Consider the following 8691-nt stretch of genomic DNA (forward strand, 5'->3'; position numbering starts at 1 on the left):
CCCCCCACCCCTCAGCTCTGACCAGGGAGGGGTGCAGGGCCCCCCCTGTCCTGCTCACCAGAATCCCGTACTGCCCCTGGGTGAAGTCGGTGGCCTCCCGGGACGGGCCGCGGATGTCACGCAGCCGCCGGGGCTCTCGCCTGACCTTGGGCACCGCTGGGACCTTGTCCATGAACTTCAGCTTCGTCCTCTCCGGGAAGGTGATACCTGCCGGGGGAGGGGGACAGGCCTGTGAAGGTCACTGGCCCCAGGACCCCCCGGTGCAGGGCGGGCGGGGTACAGGCGGCAGCAGACCGGGGAGGGGGGTTTCTCCCCGTCTATCCCCCTTACCGCTGTAGTCTGGAGGCAGCACGTATTTCTTGAGGCCCGCCCGGGGAACGGTGACACCGCCGGGACCTGAGGGACAGAACGGAGACTCAGAACGGGGTCTGATGCACCGGGATGGCGGCGGGGGCGGGGGGTCCGGGAGCGGCCCGGCTTCCCGGGAGCGGCTCCGGCAGCGTTGGGACGGACACAACACCCACCCCCTCCGGATCCCAACATCCCCCCACGGCCACCACAGCCGACCCGGGAGTCCCGGACCCCAACGCCTCCCGGTTAACACGGGCGGGGACCCGGGTGTCCGGTTGCCAGAGCCTCCCCTCTCCGGCTCGTCCCCCCGCCGGGCTGGCGGGACACATACACGCTCCTCCCCGACCACCACCCAAGGCAGACAGCGGTCCCTCGAAGCGCTGCCCGGGCTCCCCTCACCTCCTCCGGCCAGCAGCGGCCGCGGGAGCCGCCATCGCCACATCGCGGCCCGGCCGGAAGTGCCTGTGGGGCGCCGCCATAAGATCCGCCCTATCAGAACAGCCCGGCGGGGAACACTTCCGGTAAAGAGGTCCACCCCCTCCGGTGCCCCCGAGAAACACGGAGGGGAACTTTAGTTCCGGGCGGGGCGGCCCCCCCCCCCCACATCGCCGTGTCTTTCCACGGCATCGTCCCCGCTCTACTCCCACGGTAGCGGGCAGGGGTCCCCGCCGGGCAGGACCCCCCCCCTCCCCCTGAGGCGGGATGTTTGTCTGAGTACAATGGCGTTGCTGTTTCTTTGCCCGATTTTTTGCTGATGGGTGGTGGGTGGGGGGTCTGTATGTTGCAAAATGTGCGAGAAATTGCTTTTGGATGGCCTTGCGGTTTCTGGGCCATCCTGGACGAGCCCCCACTGAGGAAGGTAAGGACTTTAGCCCTCTTGGGTAACTTAGCTTAGAAGTATCCATACGAATTACGCCAAAACATAAGCATAGATAATAGAAGCACTAACGAGCATTCTTTAGGATAAGAGGCATCAAACATGCAGAAGATCACACTGCGCAGAATCATCCGAGAAGGGTCAAGTAGCAGATGAGTGAGGAAGACTATGGAAGACCATGGAAGACCACCAGAGGACTCCTGAAGACCACCAGAGACCTTCAATGCACCTGTGTAAAGGACATTTGAATATGCTAATAGTTTCCCAGAAAACTAATGAATATGTATAACATTTCTCAGAAATCTAGTCAATATGTATGTAGAACGTATACTCAACCTGCACAATTAGGCCTGACAGTGTGCACGATAGGTGGAGCGATTGCCAGGTGGAGCGATCGCCCGTGTACCCAGCGCTGCAATAAAGAATGCCTGCTTTCTAAAACTCCAAAATTGAGTCTTAGAGAGTTTCTTCAACCGGCTTTTTCGGTATCACCCCTACCTCGGTGTCCCATCGAGGCTCCCATGTCCCTCCCAGAGCTTGCCCCAACCCTCTCCCCAAGACCTGGTCCCCATTGAGGGGGTCCCAGGGTCCTGTGTTCCCCCCCGAGAGGCGGAGGGGCCACCGCCACCACAGACAGACACAGACAGACAGACAGACAGAGCTGTGCTGCAAATGGCTCTTTATTGCTGCCACGGTGGGCCCGGTGGGGCCAAGTGTCCCTCGGCGACATCAGTAGAGACTGAAGACGGCCTGGATGTGCTCCCCATTCCATGGCTTGTAGGTGCCGACCCCTGCGGCGGAGGGAGAGGCGTGAGGCTGGGGTATCACGACCCCCCCCCCCCCCAGGTCCTCTTGCCCCCCACCTTGGGCTACCCACCTTCTTGGAGGGCATCGCTGCCACTAAGGAACTTCCAGTAGGTCTTGTCGTCCGGGTTGGCGGCCAGCCCATGGATGGAGACCACCATGGGGCCCCAGGATGTCTGCTCCGTCTCGAAGCTACCGGAGAAGCGGGTGGGCTTGGTGGGGGATGCCACATGCCCCCCGCTCTCTGCCACCTGTCTCCTCTGGCTCTTACCTAAAGATGTCAGGTCTCTTCGCCTCCGCTGCCTGCAGCACCTTGAGCAGCGTGGAGCCGACCGGGACCCGCACCGAGGTGGTGTAGCTGAAGTGCCTTCCCTGCAGCTTGTTGATGATGGAGTAGTGCACCGTGATGGTGGCTTCTGGGAGGGCAGAGGGGCAGGGTGGGCAGCCGGCACAGTGCCACGGGGCACAGGGCAGGAGCATCATCCCCGTGGGGTCTGGCGGGGGGAGCTCCTGGAGGGAGAAGCCGTACCGCTGGGAACTGTGGTTGTACTCGGCTTTGGGGACAGGGACGGCTGTAGGGTCGGGGACGCGCCGGTGCTGGCAGTGCAGTCCAGGCTGGCCGCTTCCAGGTACGACATGCCCACGAGGGCAGGCAGGACCTGGGCGATGGCCATGGGCTGGCGGTAGTCATGGCTGTACACCACGGAGAAAGCCTGGGCGCAGTCCCACTCCCGCGGGAAGTAAAAATTGCTCGTGGCCCCCAGCACCTGCGGAGGAGGCAGGAGGCGGCATGAGCGGCTCCGGGAGCAGGACCGGGCAGCTGCGGTGCCGCAGCCCTCCCCATACCTGCAGGGCCAGTCCCATACTGTAGATATTCCCAATCATGCCACCCTCCTTCTCCTGCTCGTCGAGGAAGCCGTTGGTCACCACCCACAGTGCCTCCTGGAGCAGTTCCTGCACGTCGTAGAGGTCCGTCTGGCCGTACGTGCACGCCATCGCCAGTGCCGCCATGGCACGGGTGTCTGCGAGATCCCGGCGTCACCGCCAAGCCGCCAGGAGTGGGGGGGCTTTGCGAGCCGAGGGGACGCGGCAGGGCCAGAGGTGTCCCTTACCCACAGAGAGTTGGCTCCCGAGTGTCAGCACCTTCTTGGCCAGGATCACGGATGCCCCTTGGTAGCCACCTGCTTCTGCCAGGCACAGGGCCAGGGCGTCCAGGCTGACGCTGTACAGGGTGGTCTTCGGGACGCCCTCCAAGTCTGCAAAGCAAAATGTGGCAAGCTGATGGGGGACCAAGGCACGGGGAGGGAGGTGCCTCCATCCCGGGCACCCTGGGCCATCCCTCCCGTGCTGGCGTACCCAGGCTGGCCATCTCCTCGTCCGTTTTCTCCTGCAGGACTTGGACCAGGTTGATGGTCTGCCCTAGGGCATGGACGTGCCAGGGGTTCTGGCAGGAGGAGAGGAGGGCGAGCACGTACAGAGCCACCTCTCCCGAAGTCATGTCTGCGGGGACGAGAGAGCAACCAGGGCGTGTTGGGGGGCCAGGACCTGGCACTCCGGTCCCCAGCTGGGCTGGAGAGAACTGGCCGTGCCAAGCCTGCGGTACCGGCTCTGCCGGGACCAGCTGCCATGGCAGGGGTGCACCCCCAGCCCCTCCTTACCTTTCTGGGCTCTCTTCACGGCCTCCTGCTGTATCTGCTGGAGCAGCCACTTGTTGGTCTCAGTGCCGGTGGCCCCGACCAGGTTCATGGCCAGCAGGACGCTGGGGTTCGGCAGCTCGTCCGCCTTGACGGACTCCTCCAGGCGCTGCAGCATCTTGGAGACCAGTTGGTACGGGGCGACTGGAAGGAGAGGGGCCAGGCTCCCCACTGGCACTTGCGGCGGGAGGTTGCAGGGGATCCCATGTCCCCTCCACGCAGTCCCTCGCAGGGTCACCGGTCTCTCCGGTGCCTCCGTGGGAGGGGTGACACTCACCGCAGCTGTGGGCAGCCGTGCTGCCCACCAGGGCCAGCAGGACCCCGATGCCGAAAGCCACGCCAAGCATCCTCTTGTCCTCAGGGCAAGCGGGTCCGCTCAGACCGTCAGAGTCCTGCGAGCACTCGTCTCTCCGGACGTCCTCTATGCTTTTAGCTGCTTCCGCTGCCCTTCTCCAGTCACCTGCCTTCCCACAACCGCCCTGGCACTGCCAAGCACCGCCGGCTTATCTGTGTGCCCAAGGGTGTCCAACGGAGTTGGACAGTCACGGCTGCGAGGGCAGTGATTTTCCATTTGAAATCGCAAGGGACCAGTTCTACCAGTTGAATGAGTCCGCGGTGCCAGATGGGATTCACCCAGGGCACTGAAAGAGCTGGCGGGTGTCACAGCAGGATCCCCCCTCAATCATCTACCCACGGTCCTGGGTGCCTGGGGAGGTTCCTGCTGGCTGGAAGCTCGCCAGCCCTATCCCAATTTACAAGAAGAGCTTGCACTTTCCGGGAAACTACAGCCCTGTTAGTCTAACCTCAGTACCTGGAAAAATGATGGAGAAGGTCATCCTGGGTGTTATCGGAAAGCATTTAGAGGACAATGCCATCACCAGGGATGGTCAGCATGGGTTGACAAAGGGAAAGTCCCGTCTAACTGGTTTGATATCCTGCTACGATGAGGTCACCCGCCGCGTGGATGACGGAAAGGCAGTGGATGTTGTTTTTCTGGATTTGTGAGGCTTTTGATCCTGTCCCTCACAGCGTCCTTCTGGACAAGGCGCCCAGCTGCGAGATGAGCAGGTACAGGGTGCGCTGGGTGAAGAAATGGCTGGACAGACCTCAAAGGGGTGTAGGGAATGGGGCTACATCTGGCTGGAGACCAGTCACTGCAGTCGATGCCAAACTGGGAGGTGCTGGTGACTCTCTCGAGGGACAAGCGCCCTGCAGAGGGATCTGGCTGGCTGGGAGCTTTGGGCAATTGTCAACGGCAGCAAATTAAACAAGAACAAATGCCGGATTCTGCACCTGGGAAGGAGTGCACCAGTGGGGACCTTCCTTACCGGCGTGGGTGACCACGTAGCGGCCGTGGTTACGCAGCAGCTCTGCCTCCAGCACCACACCATGGGCAGGGGCAGCCGTGGGGCGAGCAGGACACGGGGGCTTGGGGGACAGCTCCGGGTCCACCGACCAGGTCGTCTTCTGCCCCAGGCTTCTCACCATGGGGTGCTGAGGGCTGCCCACCCCTGTGGGGCCCGTGGGCTACAGGGGTGTCACGGGCTCCCAAGGGTCCAGCCAGTGCCGGGACCAGCCCTGCATGTCTCAGTGTCCCCACCATCATCCTTTGCCCTGCCTGCTGCCCCATGCCAGAGCCCAGAGGCAGCTGGGATGGGGAGGGCAGGTTGGGGGGTGCCTGGGCGAGCCATGTGTCCCCTTTTCCCAGCACAGCCCAAGGGACAGGGGCCAGTTCCTTTCTGTGCCTCAGTTTCCCCAGAGGCTCTGCAGTGGGAAGGTGCCCCAAGGACACGCTCGTCACCCTGCGTGCAGGGACCAGCCTGCTTTTGGGGCGAGGAAGGCAGCACATGGTCAGAGATTGACCCCCACCTTCTCCATCACCCCCCCCCCCCCAGGCAGGGACAGGGACCGAGGCTGGGACAGGGACCAGGACCAGGGGAAGGAGCAGGACTGGAGCAAGAGCAAGGACAAGGACAGGGACAGGGACCCAGGGCCCTTGGTTTGCCCTGGGAGGAGGAGAACTCTGCGGAGACGAGGCCCAGGTGGGTGTGAGGGGCTGGGCGGGGGGCTGCAGGGACCACCCGGCTTCCCATTGGGAGAGCTGCACCTCAGCCCAGGTGTAAAAGCCATCAGTGGAGGCTGCCCCTCCTCTTCCTCCTCCATCACCATGAAGGTTCTCAGGAGTGGGTGGTTTGTGCTCTTCCTTGCAGCTGCAGCCTGGGCGCAGGATGCCCTGGGTAAGGGGCTGTTTGGGGGGAGTCCTGCTGGGTCTGGCTGCCCTCCCTGGGGAGGGGAGAATGAGCAGTGCCCCCCCAGGCTGGGCTGCTGGGTGCCTGTGCCCTGGGCATGGCTGTTTGCTGCGGGGTGGTGGGTATGGGTGATGCCTGGCTGCCAGTGGAAGAGGACCACGGTCTCCTCTCCACCCCAGGCAGGGCAGGTCTGTAGGTCAGGCTGCCTCGAGCACCAGGTTTGGGGCTGGGAGGTCGACTCTGGAGCGAGGGAAGCCCTGGGGTGGGTCCCGCAGCTCCCCCATCTCCCCATGGGGACCCTTCGGGAACATCATGGCCACATCGGTGCCCTGGGGTGACTACAAAGCAGCTCAGACCCTGGGGCTACCTCCTTCCCTGTCCTCCCTAAGGCTGAAATGCTAAAATGGGGAAACTGGAGGGGAAATCTGTGCTGGGGGCTTGCCTGGCTTGCTCCCCTGGGAACCTGGGGGTCCTCAGGGAGCTGGTTCAGCCCTCCTTCTCCTTACCCTGCCACAGTCTCCGTTACATGCGGCCACACGTGGCTCGCCGTGGTGGTACCGGCTGGATTCCTGGGGAGCCGCGTGGCCAGTGGGGAGCTGATGCTGGGATCCGGCTGTGGGGTGACCACCGCTGATGGGGATGGGTACTGGCTGAAGCACCTGCTCGTGGGCTGCGGGACCACCCTGGAGGTGAGGAGCCAGGGGTGGCCATGTGTCCCCGATGGAGGTCCTGCAGCAGCGTGGTCCTCCTCGGGGCGGGTGTAGGATGGAAGGGGAGGAGGACCATGTCCCACAGGGGAGGGACAGCGTCAGGGCATCCTTCGATGACCTGAAACCTGGTTCTTGCTGTGTGCTGGGAAGCTTTCTGGGTGCTGGGGACAGGGAGAGGACACCCGTTCTGAGCCGGGTGACGTGTCCTCCAGCCCCATGTCTGCTCCTTTGCCCAGCTTCTCCCGGACAGCATCCACTACAGCAACGTCCTCCACTACCGCCCTTTGGCCGGGGGTCCCGTGGCTCGTGCCAGACCCTTCTCCCTCCCTGTGGACTGTTACTACCCCAGGTAAGCAGGGAGCCCTATGGGGCTGGGCTCTGGCTGAGCCCCATGTGCCCACGCTCCCTGGGTTGTTACCCACGACGGGACCCCTCGGTGCTGGGTCCACCAGCCCATCCTGGGCAGGGAAGGTGTGGGGGGGGTGCCTGCCCATGGGGCACATGGCAGGTAGGGGTGCCGGGAGCCTGTCACCCTGCTCGAGGATGCTCTGTGGCGCAGGATGGGCAGCGTTTCGTCTGGGGCCATCCAGCCCACCTGGGTCCCCTTCAGTTCCACCATCGCTCACCGGAGACGCTTACGCTTCGCCCTGGATGTGTATGATAGTGAGTGGGGGAGCCCCAGACCCCTTTATTCCCCTGTGTGTGGGGGACCCCCCCCTACCTGGCCGGGGCCCTGGGACAATGCTCAGGGTAGCCACAGCCATGTGCTTTCCAGGTACCTGGTCCTCCCGCCTGCACCAGCCCACCTATTCCCTGGGGGAACTGATCAACATCGAGGCGTCGGTGAGCACCGACCCCCGACTACCCTTGAGGGTCTTCGTGGACGAGTGCGTGGCCAGCCCGAGCACGGCGGCATGGCTGGAATACAAGGTCATTGCTGACAACGGGTGAGCATGGGGCTGGGCGCAGGGTGGTGGCTGCTGCCCCAAATTGATGCTCCCTCTCCTTGCCAGGACCCTGTGGGTGGTGGCAGAGCCCGGCTGGCCCTGGGGGGGGTGGAAGAGCCCATCTCACCCCATTTCCCATCCCGGCAGGTGCCTGCTGGATGGGCAGCTTGGTCGTTCCCGCTTTCTCCCCCAGCGTGGAGACCGCTTCCTCCGCTTCCAGCTGGATACCTTCCTGTTCCCAAATGTCTCTGGCAGCCAGGTCTGTGCCAGCGGTGTCTTGGGGTGCAGGGTGATCCTGCACTGATGGGTGGGTGAGGGGGCAGCTGGGGGTGATCAGTGGAGAGCCATGGGGCAGCTCAAGTGGTGTGGCAGGAGGATGCTTGTCCTTGCAGATCTACCTCCGCTGTCACCTGAAGGCTGTGGCAGAGGGAGCTGGCAGCACCTCCGGCAAAGCCTGTTCCTACGACCCTGTTGCAGCCACCTGGCACTCCCCTGATGGGGTCAACTGCTCGTGCTGTGGCTCTCCAGCTGGCTGCGGGGGCCGGCGGCGGCGCCGGCTGACTGGCAGCGGAGGTAAGAGAACCCCCTCGGTGGGATCCACGAGTCCTATGGGGGCTGCCTGTGCCCAGCGGTGCCTGATGGGCTTCTCCTTGCAGGGCTCCTGGGAGAAGCCAGCGTCCAGCTTGGTCCCCTGGGGCTGCTCTCGGTTCTGCCCAGCTCATCCCTGGCCCCCACAGAGCTCCCCATGGCACTGGAGCCCAGCCCAGCACCGTCTCGCCGCCCCTCAGTCCCCGTGGTGCGGGGGGAGAAGAAGGATTTGGGTGAGTGCGAGCTGCCCCACGGTGTTGGGGGGTGGCTGGGGTGACCCTGCCATCCCCCTCACCCTGCTGTCTCACCCCACAGGGCTGGCTGTCCCTGTCCCTGGCACCATGCTGGCCATGGTGGCCATGTGCTCCATCATCACCGCCATGGGCATAGCTGGCTGCTACTGTTCGGTGCGGCGTCACCGGAGTGGGCACGGGGTGGGTGACCCCGAGGCAGCCCTGGGGGAGTCCCGTG

The 8691-nt window shown here is 63.9% G+C and overlaps 2 protein-coding genes across 2 annotated transcripts in view; both read right to left on the reverse strand.

The window, feature by feature from the left end:
* The window catches only part of MRPL16 (mitochondrial ribosomal protein L16), a 1777-nt gene extending 974 nt beyond the window's left edge, over positions 1-803 (reverse strand). The window contains exons 1-3 of the mRNA XM_010564247.1: positions 751-803; positions 331-396; positions 59-207 (exon numbers count right to left, since the gene is read on the reverse strand). Of these exons, the coding sequence (XP_010562549.1) occupies positions 59-207; positions 331-396; positions 751-793 (258 nt within the window). The 5' untranslated portion in view covers positions 794-803. The remainder of the gene's footprint in view (positions 1-58; positions 208-330; positions 397-750) is intronic.
* A 1154-nt stretch (positions 804-1957) lies between these two features.
* Positions 1958-5214, reverse strand: GIF (gastric intrinsic factor (vitamin B synthesis)). Its single transcript, XM_010564350.1, has 11 exons — positions 5055-5214; positions 4530-4537; positions 4004-4211; positions 3691-3870; positions 3389-3532; positions 3145-3288; positions 2879-3054; positions 2562-2799; positions 2304-2448; positions 2106-2224; positions 1958-2019 (listed from the first exon to the last, which is right to left on the reverse strand). The coding sequence occupies exons 1-11, from the start codon at positions 5212-5214 to the stop codon at positions 1958-1960; spliced, it is 1584 nt and encodes a 527-aa protein (XP_010562652.1).
* Between the last annotated feature and the right edge of the window lie 3477 nt (positions 5215-8691).

The sequence above is a fragment of the Haliaeetus leucocephalus genome, unplaced genomic scaffold (assembly GCF_000737465.1).
Source record: "Haliaeetus leucocephalus isolate CR32 unplaced genomic scaffold, Haliaeetus_leucocephalus-4.0 Scaffold177, whole genome shotgun sequence".
Lineage (NCBI taxonomy): Eukaryota > Metazoa > Chordata > Aves > Accipitriformes > Accipitridae > Haliaeetus > Haliaeetus leucocephalus.

Bases quoted from the DNA above. Each gene is read 5' to 3' on its own strand.
- GIF (XM_010564350.1), bottom strand. From the start codon at position 5,214: ATGGTGAGAAGCCTGGGGCAGAAGACGACCTGGTCGGTGGACCCGGAG. The intron at 3,871-4,003 runs GTGAGTGTCACC...CTCTCCTTCCAG, and splicing joins CACGGCTGCCCACAGCTGCG to TCGCCCCGTACCAACTGGTC. The intron at 2,020-2,105 runs GTGGGTAGCCCA...CCTCCGCCGCAG, and splicing joins CAGCGATGCCCTCCAAGAAG to GGGTCGGCACCTACAAGCCA.